General features: G+C 39.6%; 1 protein-coding gene across 1 annotated transcript; it reads left to right on the top strand.

The window, feature by feature from the left end:
- Positions 1–1,500: 1,500 nt before the first annotated feature.
- Positions 1,501–17,663, top strand: LOC5578148 (syntaxin-5). Its single transcript, XM_021844699.1, has 3 exons — positions 1,501–2,296; positions 5,833–6,113; positions 16,810–17,663. The coding sequence occupies exons 1-3, from the start codon at positions 1,792–1,794 to the stop codon at positions 17,284–17,286; spliced, it is 1,263 nt and encodes a 420-aa protein (XP_021700391.1). The 5' UTR covers positions 1,501–1,791; the 3' UTR covers positions 17,287–17,663.
- The last annotated feature ends 595 nt before the right edge of the window (positions 17,664–18,258 follow it).

Below are 18,258 nucleotides of genomic sequence, written 5' to 3'. Positions count from 1 at the left end.
TAGCGTTAGCGTTAGCGTAGTTACGGTATACTTCGTAGATTGGATACTAGCAACATTCATGTTTCTTTTTAATAATCTCATCCTGACTACTTTCAAGAACAAGGCAGGGGAGTATACCTTGTTCAAATCATAAACAAGAATACTAAAAGCATGAATATCGCTATTCCCGGCCACGCCCATCTTTACCGTAACTTGGGATAGGGGAAGGAAATGTTGATGTAGCACTTACTTAATGAGAGGCCACCGACTCAGCGACACCCTCATAAGTGCTACGGAGTTGGAGGTTGGGGAAGGTATATTGTCAGGATTCGCCTAGAAAGCTGGCGATAGACCATAAATATTTGTTGTTTAAGCGTTTTCAAATTAATCTTTTGAATGCCGGCAATCAAAAGAGAAAACGATAGCTTATTTATAGTATAAATAGTATTTCGCGAAATGCTTGTCGATTGTGCAGTAATATTTTTGCTCAATAACCAGTAAAAAGCAAAACCGATCCCTCCAGGGTCATCGGATTGTATAAAACAACGATACGCGTAAAAAAAAAAATCACGCCTATTGCAAAACTGTGCCCATTGAAAAACTGTACTGGGTGGTACTGTATTTTCAGATAATCGAAAAACGAAAGGAAGCGCGTTCGAACTAAACACCCTAGGATAACACAGTCGGTTTTTCTGCTCAAAATTATACGAAAAGCAGAATCGATCCCTCCAGGGTCATCGAACGGTTAAAAAGCATCCACATCCGATTGTTAGTTGCGTAACACCCGCCCGGACAGAATGCGCAATCTGAACATAATTATCAAACTCCGAAAATAACATTTTCCGTTCAAGAAACGATCAGAAGTTCCACGACGCGGACAAAAACGATCCGGAAGGGAAAAGTATCATACTGGAACAAACTCACCGGATTGATTCTCTAAATTTATGTGCTGCCTGTCACTGCCGGATGGTTCGGTGAACTTAGGGCAGCCAAAAACCAACAGTACTGAGGACACAAATCAAACAAATCACTTTTTCACTTTTCACTATTCCATTTCTGAATGTAAAAACTGTCCTGCTTGGGCTTCACGAAGCACTACCCAGCAAGACGCTCCAAAACAGGAAAAAAAAAAAAAAAAAAATCTCCGGCGACGAAAACATGCGCGAAATTGTGAGCTAATTCTATCGGACGACGCAAAACCGAACTGCCCTGCTTGGGCTTCACGAAGCACTCCGTTAAAATGACATAATAATGCAAGGCTGAAATAACCTATAAAACAAGGTTACTTCAAAATAAGACCATAAGTTAAAGACAACAAAACTCAACCTCAAAACAACCAAATTGTTAGGTTGAAATTCAATAAAACTTGTTGGTTGTTTCAAACTAAGGCGATTTTTCTCCGTGTACCGATGTTTGAGTGTCATTGGCTGCGTAATTTGACGCGGGAGGCCATATCCATTCGACGAGTTATGCAAGCGGTAAATTCGGGTTGATTTTTATTCCTCTGTAACTGTCACCTGTCATTTGTTATTCTGTTTCTGTAAAAAAAAATGTATTTTTTAATTCCACGTCATTTTCCCTGGAAAAAGGATTGAAAATTACAATTTCTGTTATTTTTCTTGGTTTTAAATTGATTTTCTGTAGGTAAAATAAACTGTGATTGATGGACGTTTACTCGCACACTATCGGGGAGCAATAAATTCTGCAGAAACACTTGAATTGTGCTCCAAAACGGGAAGGTTTTCTCCGCGCAGAAACCTTTGTGAAAGCCTGGAGCTTTGAATGTTTTGATTGGGGAGTGATGATTATGAGATGCAATCAAGAGCAAGACGTCGTTTCGGCCCAGAGGACGCAAGTGAGCCATTTTCAGTAGTTTCCGACGGAGGAGGACAAATCAACAATCACGAGCATCAAAGGGAAGATTACGTGGAAAAACCGAAATATCCGCCGCCAAGTGGAAGCAGCTGGTTACCTTCGATACCGCAGAAGTTCCTTTCCAGTGTGATCAATTCTAGTGGTTTTAACCAGCAGAACAACCATCAAATCCAGCCATCTGTGGACAGAGGCTCGCTGTATTTCGAGGAAGACGACGACAAGGAGAACGAACCGGAATTCATTATGGCCTCACGGGACCGCAGTACGGAATTTGCCAACGCGATTCGATCGCTCCAGGGCAGGAACATCCAGAGGGCGGTCAATGTGCGAGATCCCCGCAAAGCCAAACAGCTGCAGAGCTACTCCGAGTTTACGATGATTGCGAAACACATAGGGAAGAACATAGCTAGCACCTACGCCAAGCTGGAAAAGCTGACACTGCGTAAGTATAGGGTAAAAGCGCTCTGTTTCGACCCATAAAAAACTGATACATAGATGAAAAGCCCTTAAAAGTTGTGAAAACTAAACGTACATGGTTGGTACTCTAAATTCAATTTTGAAACTGTTACAGGTATGTTCCGTTTTTATCAACACGATCGGCAATTTTCAGTTGATAAAAACGGAACCGTGACAAAAACGGAATAATTTTTTTGGACAAAACATTTTACAAATTTTAAAATAAAATTGCAGTATTGTCAGGATAATACACATTTGCATCATATAAATGCAAATTATTAATGTTTAGGAGCTGTGCGGAGCATTCAGATTGTTTATTCCTATAGGTTCGTAATGATAGTTGACTTGCAGACTCCTATCAATCAATATAATTTTGTAATAAATCATTAAAAGTTTTAGTTTTCTTGGTTAGAATTTCAATAAATGTAATATAGGAATACTAAAACGATAATCACATAAATGTCCTTTGTATCATAACGTGCGTCATATTTGTAAAAATGACTACAAGGAAGTTGATCTTTGTTTTTTTTCCAAGAAATATTATACAAAAACAACTTCTTTTTCCACTTCCCTTCTGCTTTTTCTTCTTTTTGGAATTATATCCCAACTGAGAAAAAGACTTCTTCTCAGCTTAGTGTTCTTATAAACACTTCCGCAGTTATCAACTGAGAGCTTTTTTGCAAAGTTAATTTATTATTGCATTTTCGACCCCACCCGGCTGGCGAAATTAATATTTACGATTTTGAATTGCCAAAATGTTATCAGTAAAATGGTTGTGGGGATCTTTATTCTGAAGTTATTACTACCAACTTCGTCAGAGATGCACTAATCGTCAATCTAGAACAGCGTCACAATCGCCTTTCAGCTATACGTTAGAACACGAAGAGACTGGCAATAAACTAACCTAAAGTTCTAGTTTTTTTGTTAAGTGAAAATAATATTCAATACTAGTGGTCACGTCAAACTTCGTTTTTCCATCAAGTAGGCTGCTGAAAAATGGGATTCAAAACGATAGATTAGTTTTCAGTTGTTTTTCCAGTTATTCCAGAGAATTTTCCAAATCGTTTCCTTCACTCAAACACGTCGGAAAACTTGACCAATGCGACAGTGAAATGATCATGTAAGTCTATTAGCCCACTCTTGAGCCATTTCGTGACATATAAACACCATTCCATTTTTAATTTATGTAGAAAGAAGTACATCAAAAACACAAAGATGTATAAACTCTAGAACAAGCATCACCAAAATAGATTTTTTTTGGTAAGAGAACCTTTCATGAATAAGCGTATGGCTGTTGATAGAAGACTCCTAATTAACCTGTTTGTCTCCATGTGGGGAAGGGGTTCATGTTTGCTCAAAGATCAAGATCCCAGTATATTTGGGATGATAACGAACGTGACGTGGGTACGTCCAGTATCAACAGTTTCTCATATTGTCAGCCATTTCAGCCCTTTACCCTCTTCCTCGATGTTTGGAAAATTCCACAATGTTCTATAGATTGCTTAGTTATGCTGGACCCCTTCCACTACCCCTTGAACAGGATCTAGACAATGACTGTTGCTTTAATTAGTGCAATGCGATCAAGTTTAAGAGATAGAAGATAATGTCCAAAATATGACGGGATCGACAGTCTTATCAAAAATACAATAAACTCGATCGTTTATCTTGTCGTTGCTCAAACATTCTTGAGTTCATTTCCAAGTGTATCCCTTATAAAAAAGAAATGAACATATATGAGATCATCCATTAATCACGTAAGGGATTATAGGGGAGGAGGGGGTTCAAGATATCCTACCATACAAATTATTATTTTTTGTTTTCATTCAAAATTCATTGGGGGTCGAAAACCGCCAAAATTGTCTTATGTAATTAAAGGACAGTCCCAATGTCTATCAATTTTTTATATAAAAGAAAAATCAGAGAAAGAAGAGTTCTCTGCAACTCTCTTAGGTACGTTTTCAACTAATCACAAATTCCAGTTGTTACTAGGACGTGGTCAGAGCAACTCTCGATTGTTGAGGGATGGGTTAATCTTGTCCAACAGACCATGCTAAGTATGAAAACTCCAATTGAATAGTGTATAAGAATTAGTCAATCCTTATTGAATCGTATATGATTTGACACCTACACCTACCATGTATCGTAGGTGCTCAACATTAACATAATATTGAAAATTCAACTCTGAAAATCATTCAAATTGCTTCAACATAAGTATATAGTTTACATTCTAAACATTTTGGAAATAAAAAAAAATCAATTTTTGTGTGTTGATAAAAACGGAATAATTTGTTGACGAAATCGGAACGTGACAAAACCGGAGCATGACAAAATCGGAACGTGATAAAAACGGAACATACCTGTATTACAAAAAATGGGTAAATATTTTGACAAAAGTTTGTTCAGCAAATGTGTGTTTAAGGATCACTGTGTAGTAGTACTTATTTTTTTAAACTGCTATCTTTTTTCTGGAAATTTTGATTGTACCAATCAAAACCGAACTTTTGCTCTACCTTAGGGGTAGTCCATTAATTACGTAAGGGGTTATTGGGGGAAGAGGAGTTTTGAGATTTCTAACGCGTCATACAAACTATTTTTAATTTTCATACAAAAAATGGTGTTCTATAAACCGCCAAAATGGTCTTACGTACTTAATGGTCCGCCCCTTACTCTATGCATTGCAGCAGTCTTTTCACAATATGGTTTCTATTTTAGGACCTTTGCGACAACTATCTGGAATTCGGTTTCAGCTCCAATTTGTCTATACATTTCATAGTGCTACTAGGGTGCAGAACCACTTGGGCACTTCCAGTGAATCCACCTTGGCATGGGGGGTTTTTCTCGGCCGAATGGGATAGAACTTTGCAATTAGAAGCACATCAATACAATGCACATTGTGGCCAAATATGAGCTCTGTAGCTTTCAAAAAACCCCACTGTCGAAGTGAATCAAATGTGCCAAGAATAGGATCCGGCTTCCTATATATTGAGTTATTATATGGGACGATTCAAATATGACGTCCATCGTTTTCCGTGATTTTTAGACTCCCCTCCCCTCTCTGTCACGCTTTTTCCAATACCTTATACACGTACTGTCACACTTTCGTAGACCCACCCCCTCCCCCAACCGATGGACGTCATTTTTGAGTGACCCCTTTGTTCATGGAGGAAGCAAAGCTTGGCTAATATTTCTCAATTACATACCATTTTTTTGTAAACGATAAATTTACGCAAAACTTGTATTGTATAAGACAATATCAACTTTTGATAAGGGGTCCAAAACTGAAACACACCAGAAACAAATGCGAAATAAAACATGTTTACGAGCGTATATCCGTGTATTTTAGCACAAAATAATAAACAACATCTAGGTCATTTCATGTGTTTTAGTTTTTAAAACATGCCAGTATTTTAGAAATGTTTTAATGAATTCGTTCACAGTTTAAATTCGACCCATGGGTCGAAATCTAGCACAGTGTCTCCTGTAAAAATCCTGTTTTTACCCTTTGTCTATTTTCCGTTCTAGTGGCGAAACGGAAAACGCTCTTCGACGATCGACCGGCGGAGATTCAAGAGCTAACGTACATCATCAAAGGTGATCTGAACTCGTTGAATCAGCAAATTGCCCGACTTCAAGAAGTGTCCAAATCCCAGCGCAGATCGACGACCGGGAAGCATCTGCTTTCACATTCCTCAAACATGGTGGTGGCACTGCAAGCCAAGCTGGCCAACATGAGCTCAGACTTCAAGCAGGTCCTGGAGGTTCGAACCGAGAATCTCAAACAGCAAAAGAACCGACGAGATCAAGTAAGTGCAAATTTATTTTATGTGGCACTAAAATGCCCGTCGAAAGTATGGAATCGTTTACCCAAGTTTTGCAATTTCCGTTTAGATTAGAAAATCCCAACAATAATTGTTAGAATCACCTGTATGCATAAGTTACTTGTGGTAGGCTGATAGCTACATGGTAGGCTTTTAAGTGACATGGTCGTTTGCAGTGCTATTTTCAAATACTTGGTCACTATTTAAATGCAAGCCTTTTAAGGGGCAGGATCCATCATTGATTTCAGAATTTCCGAAAGCAGTTTATTTGTTCAAAATAAATAATATTTACAGGAAAAAGTGTTCACTGTATTCTATACTCCAACCGCAACACAATGAACACATTTTCATAGAATAATTTTTAGTTTTGAACAGGAAAACTGCTTTTGAAGTTTCAATGATGACGACGATTACGATGACGGAGCGTTGAACGTTAAAAGTGCCTACCTTTAATGATGGGTCTCCATTTTAAGCAAAATGCTCTCTAAACTCACATCACAAAAGACTCACGCGATCCAATATGCTTCATGTTTTTTTTAGAATTCAAAGATCTCTCGAGAAATCATTCCATAAATACCTCCATGTATTCTCCAGAAACTCCTCCAAAATTTGACAAATGCAAATTTTTCAGAAACTCTTGTTAGAAGAGCTCTTTCGGAAATTCCACCTTAGGAGAGTTTTTCCAGAACCTTCTTAGAGAAAGAAGTTCAAAGAACTTGTTAAAATTCTATTTTTTCAGATTTGCAATTGCAATTCTATTTATCAATTTTACGATAACCAGCTTTACTGGGCTTTTTAACATTGGGAGTGGTGAATTTGATTCTCACCGAGAAAGACGTGTTATTATTTAGTTGGTGTTACATCAATTAATTTGATAAAACCTCGTTAACGATGTTACGCCAATTTACTCGGTCCATGGCTGTGTCTCTCCAACTTCGATCTTGGCCCACGTTCTCCAGATCTTGTTTCACCTGATCAAGCCACCTCGCTCGCTGTGCTCCCCGCCTTCTTGTACCAACCGGATTCGACGCGAACGCCATCTTTGTGGGATTGTTGTGCGGTAGTTTTGCAACATGCCCTGCCCAGCGAACCCTTCCGGCTTTCGCAACCTTCCGGATACTGGGTTCGCCGTAAAGCCTAGCGAGCTCGTGGTTCATCCTTCGCTGCCACACACCGTTTTCCTGCACACCGCCAAAGATCGTCCTAAGCACCCTTCGTTCGAACACTCCAAGTGCTTGCAAGTCCTCTTCCAGCATGCTTCATGTCCATAGAAGACCACCGGTCTTATAAGCGTTTTGTACATGATACATTTGGTGCGGGGTGAATCTTTCTCGACCACAGCTTCTTTAGAGCCCATAGTAGGCGCGACTTCCACTGATGATGCGTCTCCGTATTTCACGACTAACGTTGTTATCAGTCGTTAACAAGGATCCAAGGTAGACGAACTCATCAACCACCTCAAAAGTATCCCCGTCTATCGTAACACTGCTTCCTACGCGGGTTCTGTCGCGCTCGGTTCCGCCTATCAGCATGTACTTTGTTTTTGACGCATTCACCACCAGTCCAACTTTTGTCGCTTCACGTTTCAGGCGGGTGACAGGTCTGCCACCGTTCCAAATGTTCTGCTGACAATATCCATATCATCCGCGAAGCAAACAATTTGGCTGGATCTTGTGAAAATCGTACCTCGGTTATTGAACCCGGCTCTCCGCATGACACCTTCTGGCGCGATGTTGAACAGCAGGCACGAAAGCCCATCACCCTCACGCTATGTCTAAACCAGCAGATTATACAAATCGAATGTACCTCGAATTTTTTTTCCTGCTAGACATTATTTGGTCTATAATTTCATAATCAGAAGGTTTCGAAATATTCTATCGGTGAAATTTTTTCCATACATTTTGTATGGGCTGAAATGTGTAGGAAGACGTGATTTTCATTGGTTTTCATAGGCTGTAAATAGCTAAAAAGTGTGAAAAATCAAAATTTTACCGATGGAATATTTAAAAACCTTCCGATTATGAATATATAACCTAATTACTAAAGTCTAGCGAAAAAAAATCCGAGGTGCTTTCAATTTGTATAATCTGTTGGTTTAGACATAGCGTAACCCTGTCGAAGTCCCAGGCGGGATTCAAACGAACTGGAATGTTCGCCCGAAATCTTCACGCTATTCTGCATCGTTGCTCTTATTAGTCTTGTGAGCTTCCTGGGAAAGCTGTCCATGATTTTCCATAGCTCTTCGCGGTCGATGCTATATCATAAGCCGCTTTAAAATCGATGAACAGGTGATGCGTTGGGACTTGGTATTCACGGCATTTCTTAAGGATTTGCCGTACAGTGAAGATTTGGTCCGTCGTCGAGCGACCGTTGATGAAACCAGCTTGATAACTTCCCACAAACTCATTTGCTATTGGTGATAGACGACGGAAGATAATCTGGGATAGCACTTTGTAGGCGGCATTCAGGATAGTGATCGCACGAGAGTTTTCACATTCCAGTTTGTCGCCCTTGTTGTAGATGGGACATATGACCCCTTGCTTCCACTCCTCCGGCTGCTGTTCCATTTCCCAGATGCTGACAATCAGCCGGTGGAGACAGGCGGCCAAGCTTTCCGGGCCCATTTGATGCGTCCAGCTCTAATACTATCCTTACCAGCGGCCTTGTTATTCTTGAGCTGGTTGATGGCATCCTTAACTTCCCTCAATGTTAGGGGAGGTTGGTTTCCTTCATCCGCCGTGCTGATGTATTCACTTCCTCCGCTGTCGTGACCCTCTGCGCCTGTGTTCTCCGTGCCATTTAGGTGTTCATCGTAGTGCTGCTTCCACCTTTCAATCACCTCATGTCCGTCCGTCAAGATGCTTCCGTCCTTATCCCTACACATTTCGGCTCGCGGCACGAAGCCTTTTCGAGATTCGTTAAGCTTCTCTTAGAACTTTCGCGTTTCTTGTGAACGATGCAGCTGTTCCATTTCTTCACATTCCGCTTCTTCCAGGCGGCGCTTTTTGTCATGGAATAGGCGGGTTTGCTGCTTTCGTTTTCTTTTATATCGCTCCAAGTTTTGTCGCGTTCCTTGCTGCAGCATTGCAGCCCGCGCTGCATCCTTCTCCAAAACCTGCCTGCATTCTTCGTCGAACCAATCGTTACATGTCCTCCTTTCCACGTACCCGACGATGCTCTCGGCTGCGTTGTTGATGGCTGCTTTTATGTTGCTCCAGCAGTCCTCAAGAGGGGCTTCGTCAAGCTCGCCCTCTTCCGGCAACGCTACCTCGAGATGATGCGCGTATGCGGCAGCGACGTTCGGTTGGGCCAATCGCGCTAGGTTATACCGAGGCGGGCGTCGATACCGTACATTGTTGATGACGGATAGTTTTGGGCTCAGTTTCACCGTCACTAGATAGTTGGGCTTATTCTACGAGTGGCGAGAGGTGACAATTGTTGGTGTCGTATAGCGAGGTGACAATTCTCGACTCGAGTGAAGTGACTATCCATTTGATTTGCACGGCGAGTCACTTCACTCGAGTCGAGAATTGTCACCTCGCTATACGACACCGACAATTGTCACCTCACGCCAGTCGTAGAATAAACCCAAGTGATCAGAGTCAATGTTAGCGCCACGATAGGTTCTGACGTCGGTAATATCGGAGAAGTGCCGTCCATCGATCAAAACATGGTCGATTTGTGAGTCCGTCTGCAGTGGTGATCTCCAGGTGTATCGATACGGGAGGCTGTGCTGGAAGTAGGAGCTGCGAATGGCCATGTTCTTGGAGGCGGCAAAATCTATCAGTCCTAGGCCGTTCTCGTTCGTCAGCCGGTGGATGCTGAACTTTCCAATGGTCGGTCTGAACTCCTCCTCCTGGCTAACCTGAGCGTTCAAATCTCCTATGATGATCTTGACGTCGTCGCTTGGGCAGCGGTCGTACTTGCGTTCGAGCTGCGCGTAAAATGCGTCTTTGCCATCATCAGTGCTTCCGGAGTGAGGGCTATGCACGTTTATGGTGCTGAAGTTGAAGAACCGGCCTTTGAGCCTTAACTTGCACATTATTCCGTTGATCACGCGCCTTTGCATATCACCCATCACTAGGTACAATGGAAATTCGCGGCAAAATTCTTAAAATTTCGCGGGTGACCAATGCGATAAAACCCAAATTTCGCGGCTTTGTCGCGGTACCATTGTTTTGACCATATTTTATATAAGAATGCATGTTTACAGTAAAAATCTTCTTCATACAGTCGACTCGATACCATCGAGGACCATCGATTTATAGAAATATCGATTTATAGGATATTCCGATACACAAAATTCTCAAATCTGAAGAACAAATTTCTGTACTTGAATACTGTTATGATTTCTTGCTTAAGTAAACAATTTTATTTTGTTGCTAGTATTTAAAAAAAATTGAAAGCTTCTCTAACAGAGCTCTAAAAATCATGTTATTGTTATTGACAATGAATATTATTTCCATGTTCTTCAACTTCCATTACAACTTGTAACTTGTTCACCCTCAAATTCACCTCCGAAAAAGTTTTAAACCATGTTCCACAAGATTTCTTTTAAATAGATATCGAGTTATGGAGTGAAATTTACTTCGCACGTTACATCGACTTGTGGACATATCGAGTTACAGAAATATCAACCCAAAGAGAGCACGGTTTATGGAAATTTGAACGGATCGAAAAATCCATCGATTTATAAAGTATCGAGTTGTCGACTGTATGTTTGAATTTCACAAGAAAATATACAAATTGTGAAGATATGTTTAATATTCTATTATCAATATTGATTTTTAAACAAAATAATCAAGTCAGAAAAACGTCCAACTTGAAACCAAACGATTGTAATATTTGTTATGGAACCTCGACTAAAACATGTATTAACCATTGTCATAAGTAAAATTTTAAATGTACAGTAATTGTCATATAAATTCTCCAAATTTAATTAATATCGCGGCATTTCGCGGTATTCTCTAAATTTCGCGGCAATGGCCAAATTTCGCGGATTTCGCGGCTTCCACGGAATCGCGAATTTCCATTGACCCTACCCATCACTATAGAAGCTGTTCCCAGCTCACGTGTGTTGCCGCAGCTCTGGTAGATGGTATGATTTTCTCTAAACGTTCGCATTATCGAACCTGTCCAGCATACCTCCTGCAGCGCTACGATGTCGAAACCGCGGATCTTCAGTACATCGGAGAGTATGCGTGTGCTTCCGATGAAGTTGAGAGATTTGCAGTTCCACGTACCGAGTTTCCAATCGCTAGTCCATTTTCGTCGCTGTGGTCTTTGCCGATTGTTCCGGTCCGTATTCTCTCGTTGACGTTCCTGTGCTGGTGTATTTTTACGGTTGGCTAGCAGGGCCTGACACCAACCCCCTAAATGTTCGGAGTTTAGCCATTGTGCGCAGTTTAGCTTAGAGTCCTTCTCTGGCACTCGGACGATGATCAGCTGCCCCTGACATGGAGGACAGACGCTGTTGTGAGCCGCTCCTAATATGGACGCTCCAGGTTTGCTGAAGCAAACCCCCCTTCCCTGTCAGCATACGACCAAAGCTCCCACCGGGGTTGGTTACACGATCTTCCCTAAGGTTACTTGTACCCCGGCCAGTACCACAAGGAGGTAGGGATAGGAGTTGCTGGGCAAGAGGCTAAGGACCATACGATGGGGTCTATTTTATTTCTGTAGGTACGCGAGATACCAATGGTACACCGTCCCCAGCCATTTACCGTGCCCACTTGTAACACTACAAAGTCGGTCTTTTTCTTGTAGGCATTTTCACCAGACACGATTTCTCCCAAGAATTGCTCTAAAAATTCCTCCTGGGGTTTTTTAAGGAAATCTGTTAAGAACAATTCCAGCGATTTCCCTAGCATTTCATCCAAGGAATACACCTGCAATTTTTCTAAATATTCATCGAGTAATTTGTTTTCCATGGAAATCTTAGAGGATTTCCCAATGCACTGCAAAGAGATTTAAAAAATAAAATCAACCAAAACTCTGGATATTCTGCAAGATTTTCTGAAACTTTGAAGAAAGTTGTGAAATGATCAAAGGCATTACTAGAATAATGACTATAGTAACAACTGATGTGGAACATTTAAGGCGGCATCCACAAATTACGTAACGCTCGAAGGGGGGGGGATGGGGTAGGCTCAAGCGTTACGACTCATACAAAAATTTTAAAATTCCCATACAAAAAGCGTTACGGAGGGGGGGGGAGGGGGTCGAAAATTTCCAATTTCAGCGTTACGTAATAAATGGATGCCGCCTAATGAACTTTTGATGAATCCATCCATGGAGATTTCACTAAGGAAATTTCTCGGGTAGAACAACAGGAACAATTCTTGGATGAATTACTAGAGAAACTGCATGAGAAAGCCCATGTAGTATTTATTGAGGATTTTTGGAAGATTTTTTAATAGGTTTCCATGAATAATCGCTGGAATATTGTTTGGAGTGATATCTGGGAGTAATCGTAAATGAATTCATATGCGTAAAATGATACCTGAAAGAATTGCGGCGTAAGGTTTAAGAACAATAGCTAAATAGATTTCTTCAAAAACCATTGTAAATTTTCTCATAGGAACTCCTCAAGGATTCGTAGGACGATCTTCCAGCCTGGAAGTTCCAGGATAACAACTGAAGAAATCGATGAAGGGATTAGAGGAAAAATATCTAAAGGAAATCCTGATATAGTTTCAGGGAGCATTTGGATTTGCCCCGAATGCCGGCTTCCCAAATACACCGTTTCCCTAAATTCTCCGAGAAGTTTGAGGCACTCATAATTATCATAATTTTATATGTTTCGAGCTGGTTAGCGAACCAATCATCTGATATGCAATCTTGTATATTTATTTGGCAATTCTTTCGAGTTTCAGCGACCTCTGCGTTTTTGCACTATGTGTTTAGTCAAGAATGACCAATATCTCCTTCTTTTGATTGCTTATCGTTCCAAATATTTCAGCATCCTGTTCCTAAAGACTATTTTTGCAACATTTTTTAAATGCATCACTTCTCGGGGAAACGGGTCATTCGGGGAAATCGCATTTCCACAGTAATCTCTCCTTAAAAAATCACTGGGAGAATTAAAAGAGAAATTTTAAGACGATATTCTCAAGGGATCATTGTAAGTATTCCAGAAGAAATTTCTGCAGAAACTACTAGAAAAATACCTGAAGCTTTCCCACGGGGAATCTGAAATTTCTATAAAACCTATCCACGGTGGTCACCAAACGGAAAAAGCGGAAAAAAAGGAAATTTTCATTCACAAGGAAAAACTGGGTGTTAAATCATTAGGTTGCTATAGCGAAGGAGAAATGAACAGTAGGTAGTAAAATTTGCGGAATCCCCTGTCAAATAGGTGATTGAAGTAGCAACAGTACAAAACAAATTCAACAGTGTATTGAGAGAAACCTATAAATTGAATTCCAAATAGTCACAAATAGTGAGCCTAATTATAAGTATTATTAGCAGTGAACAGTGAATCAATTGTCACCTAACTAGCAACAAATACATCGTCATCTCTTATTATTGTTGCAATAATTTTATTTCGCAACATCGGTTTATCACCACTTGAACAGAATATGACGATTACCACGTGCACAGCGATTTTCTGGGCTTCGCATTTTAATTGTAGAGCTTTCTCCGTGTTGGGTAAACATTGACACATTATTGAACAGCATCCATAAACGAAATTTGGTTTTGTGTTCATAATAACTGATGAATCGCGAGTTGAAAAGGTTGCAACAATATTGCGCCTTGTGATTGTCATGGCAATTTTGCTTTTGATTGTATCCCTAAGCGCAAAAGTTGGGACAAACGGTTGTGAGTAAGCTTGCTTTGTTGTTTGTTTATCAACTGATTTGATTCACTGACAGTGAATATCAAACTACATACCGTCAAACGGGGCTTCTTTTGACATTATTTCCACATTCTTTAACTTTGAGGATTTGTAACTCTTAGAATTATGGATACATGTTGATAATTTTTGCCTATATTTAAGTTGTATATGTACGTAACAAATGTGCAAAATATGAGGCAAATCCATCAAGAAATAACAAAAATGCTTGAATAGCGAAAAAAGTGTGTCCTTCAAGACAAAAAAGGGGCTACTTTGGACATTTTCACAATTTGCTAATGAAATGATTTTTCCTTATAACATTCAAACTGATTCAATAAATTGTCGTCCACTGTGATGTTATGGAACGTTTTTCATTGATAAACTTAATGTAGAAAATTGCAAAGCTAGAATCAATTACACATATATAACAAATTTCAACGAAACATGCCATTCACTATTCTCAGTTTGCAGTATGAAACTTAAATTTTCATCTTCCTCTTAAATTTAACTATCAGTTACGAATGCTCGATTTTCAAGTTGACATAAACGAACGACGTAACTACTAGGTACTGCGATGATAAATGAGTTATGTACAAAAACTCTTTTTTTTCTATTCTTACTGTTATATGAACGATATGTTGAAGAATCACATTAATACCGGTAACTAGTTTAATACCAGTAAGTAACTTTCATTAAAAACTCAATCTATGAAGTAAAGTTTAGCAAGATCATAGAGAAGTAAGTAAGGTGAGTGTTAGCAGTTTAGAACTGGCTTAAGAGTAGTTTAATTTAGGCATTTGAAGGATGCAACTGTTCTGTACTACAAATTCATGTAAAATATGACAAAAAATAGTTTTTTAGAGATTATGTTGTGAATTTAGCATTGGTACGTATTGAAATATATGTGTTTCATGTCTATTCACTTTTACAAGCATTTATTTTATTTTATTTTTAAGTTGTAAAATACACAAACCAAAACATTATAACAAAATAAAAGTCGCAAAAATAAGACCTTTGATCAATTATTTCAATAAAACAATAATTTTAAGCAAAACAAATCCCAAGATTTTCATGAAACATGACGATTCGATAGTTTTGTGATGCTCCCAATAAGTTTCCAAGACATGGGTAAAATTCAAACAATGTTAGTATAGCCAATGTTTTATACCTTGTGATTATTTATTCGGGCTTTTTTGAAATGTTTTATTGTTTATCCTGTTATTGTTGATGTTGTTCCAAGAAAAAATCATGCCTAGTGGTAGAGCATATATTGATTAATAAAAGTGCTGAAGACACAGAATTGCTCAGATTAATGTTTACGCTGCTAATAAATACAAAAGGTGAGTGTCCAAAGTAGCCCCTGGAATCAAAAGTAGCCCCGTCCGACGGTACTAAAAATTATAAGCTAAAGTTTCGTTTCGTTGTAATACGAATGCGAGAACTACAGTAAAATTGGGATCGGAAAGTCGCAGGAAGCAAACTAAATCTTGTAAGTTGATGTATTTATAATGAATTATAATCAAATAAAATTGTTTGCAGTTTGAGCCGATCTACAAAGCTGCTCCAATAACTTACTTTAGCTTCATATCACCGGGAATCAGAGAAGGTCACCAAGACAATCGTTGTGAACGTACATGTTCAAGCCCTAAATCTACGTGAGGTGAGAATTGTCGGTCTCGCTTAGCGAGGTGACAATTCTCGACTCGAGTGAAGTGATTCGCCGTGCAAATCAAGTGGAGAGCCACTTCACTCGAGTCGAGAATTGTCACTTCGCTATACGAGACCGACAATTGGCTTGTTAGGGTATCCACTTTTTTACATATTCTGATTCTACGTTTAAAATTGAGTTAGCCACCAAAGTTTCACAGTTTTTTCCGTGCTTCCATTTCTAGAACAAGTTTGAAGTTAGTATACTTCTTCGCGACTAAAAATGGGTGAACCGACGTGCGAAGTTCGATTTTTGACCAACTTCGCCGCGTCGCAGCTCGATTCTCAATAGTGCGCATAATGCACACGGCGGAGGGCATAGATGCGGACTATAGCGAAGTGACTCGCGACGCAGCGAAGTTGGTTAAAAGTCGAACTTTGCACGTTGTTCACCCATTTTTAGTCGCGAAGCAGTATATGGAAATCGCTTTTGAATCACCAAACGGCAAATTTTACTACGGGACGAGCTGTCATTTTGTAAATTGAAACGTCATTGAGTCTACAGATTGAAATCTTTATTAATCAATTATAATGTCAAAATTATGATATTGGAGCGCAATAAAATTTGGTTATACTTAGAAAAATGTGCTCTTTCGATCAAGCTACGAAAAACTGTAACATTTTCATCGCTGAACAACCAAATTCTCACCTCACGTCCCTCGTAGAATAAACCCAATTGTTCTCAAGAAGATTCTTGTATTCCGGTTTGGTGTGTCGATAGATATCTTCGTTGCAAAAAGATGCAAATGCATATAAATAAAAAATGTTGTACAAAATACAACAGCGCGACAGTCCGAAGATTAAAAATATAGAATTGTTAAAGACATGCATAAAAATAGTGACCAAGTCTCAAAAAGGAGACCTGCTACCAGTCCTGATGTTTGCAGGAATATCTGGGTAGTTTTGAGGTCACTTTCAAGTTAATATTTGGTCACTGTTTTAATAATCTTAACCACTAAAGTCACTACCCTCACTGCCCCTATTCGCGTAACTGTCTCATGTATATAGAGAATTCCATAGAACCGTTTTACAATAATCAAAACGAGTGTTGCAAGACTCGGAGAAGCGAATCCATATTTTGGACAGATAGCATAAATGCTGAATCGATAACTCACCCATTGTTACTTCACATTGCAGTTCAGTCAAGGACCCATTTCCAACAGCTTACCGCCGTCGGCAATGCGAGGATCAACCCAAGGTAGTCTGCTGCTCCAAGAGCAGCAGCAGCAGGATCAGATCAGTATCGATATGAATGCTTCCGGAGGGCCCTCTTCGGAGCGAGTGCCGCTTCTCCAGCAGCAACAGCAACAGATGGTCCTGTACGACGAATCCGACAGTTACGTCCAGGAGCGGGCAGAGACGATGCAGAACATTGAAAGTACGATTGTCGAACTGGGAGGTATTTTCCAACAGCTAGCCCACATGGTCAAGGAACAGGAAGAAATGGTAGAACGAATTGACACCAATCTGCAGGATGTGGAACTGAACGTAGAGGCGGCCCACGGGGAGATTTTGAAATACTTCCAATCGGTGACAAAGAATCGCTGGCTGATGATAAAGATTTTCGGCATTTTAATATTATTCTTTATATTTTTCGTTATCTTCCTAGCATAAGTTGGGCGGGCAGAAGATATTACGAATTGCGGGGCCTGAATATAATTTATCTTTGTATATCTAATCGTATTCTTTTATGTTTAATGGATCAACAATTTTCCTTGAGGTTTAACCTAACAGCAAAAAACAGTAATAGGAAGCTTGTATAACCTTAATATTGTTATAATTTAAAAACGGATCTAATGTTGTTTCTGGAATAAGAGTCCCCATTGTAAATATCGGAGAAAATATTAAAACGTCAAAAATCGGAATGTAGCTGCTGAAATAATTGTGATCGAATTGCGTACTGCGTATTGACATTGAAAGAAAACTGTTGTATATTGCATGATAATGTGAACAGTAAAATGCAATCGAATAAATTTATATTTTATCCAGAACGCTTATTAGTCGTTATTTTCTCGTTCGGATGGAGGATGCGATAAGCAATGAATCATGGACAGGGATCTTATTCTCTTTATGCTAAAGCCTACACTATCCCACGCCCACATTTAACTGCCCGCTGTCTACTTCTATTACGTGATAAAATACTTAAATTTGACATGTCTGATTGCATTGCTCTATTACCTCTGTTGCTTGCACTGACGCTATAAGCACGAGCCAAAGTGAGTAAAATATAAATTTAATCAAATGGTTCGCGACATTGTTTTTGAGTGTGCATTGAATTTCTGTTTCGATCAACCCTGGAGAGTACAAAAACTTCAACGTATAACTATAGTAATTCTCATCGGTCTTTACAATTCTCTTTAGTATTTTAAGAAAGTATTCTTTTTTTACATTGCGTTCTCATTGGGGCAAAGCCTGCTTCACAACTTAGTGGCCTATGAGCATTTCTTTGCTAAAGTCGTCATTTTCGCATTCGTATAGGGGGAGATCCCTCAATACCGGACATCATCGAAAATGGGAAAAGCATGGTCCAACCAGGATGGTGTATTACACTCAGGCAAATGGACTATCGAAATACATAGGAACCAC

The sequence above is a fragment of the Aedes aegypti genome, chromosome 2, assembly GCF_002204515.2.
Source record: "Aedes aegypti strain LVP_AGWG chromosome 2, AaegL5.0 Primary Assembly, whole genome shotgun sequence".
NCBI lineage: Eukaryota > Metazoa > Arthropoda > Insecta > Diptera > Culicidae > Aedes > Aedes aegypti.
Note: the sequence above shows the minus strand (reverse complement) of the source record. Positions and strands in the feature narration are given on the sequence as shown.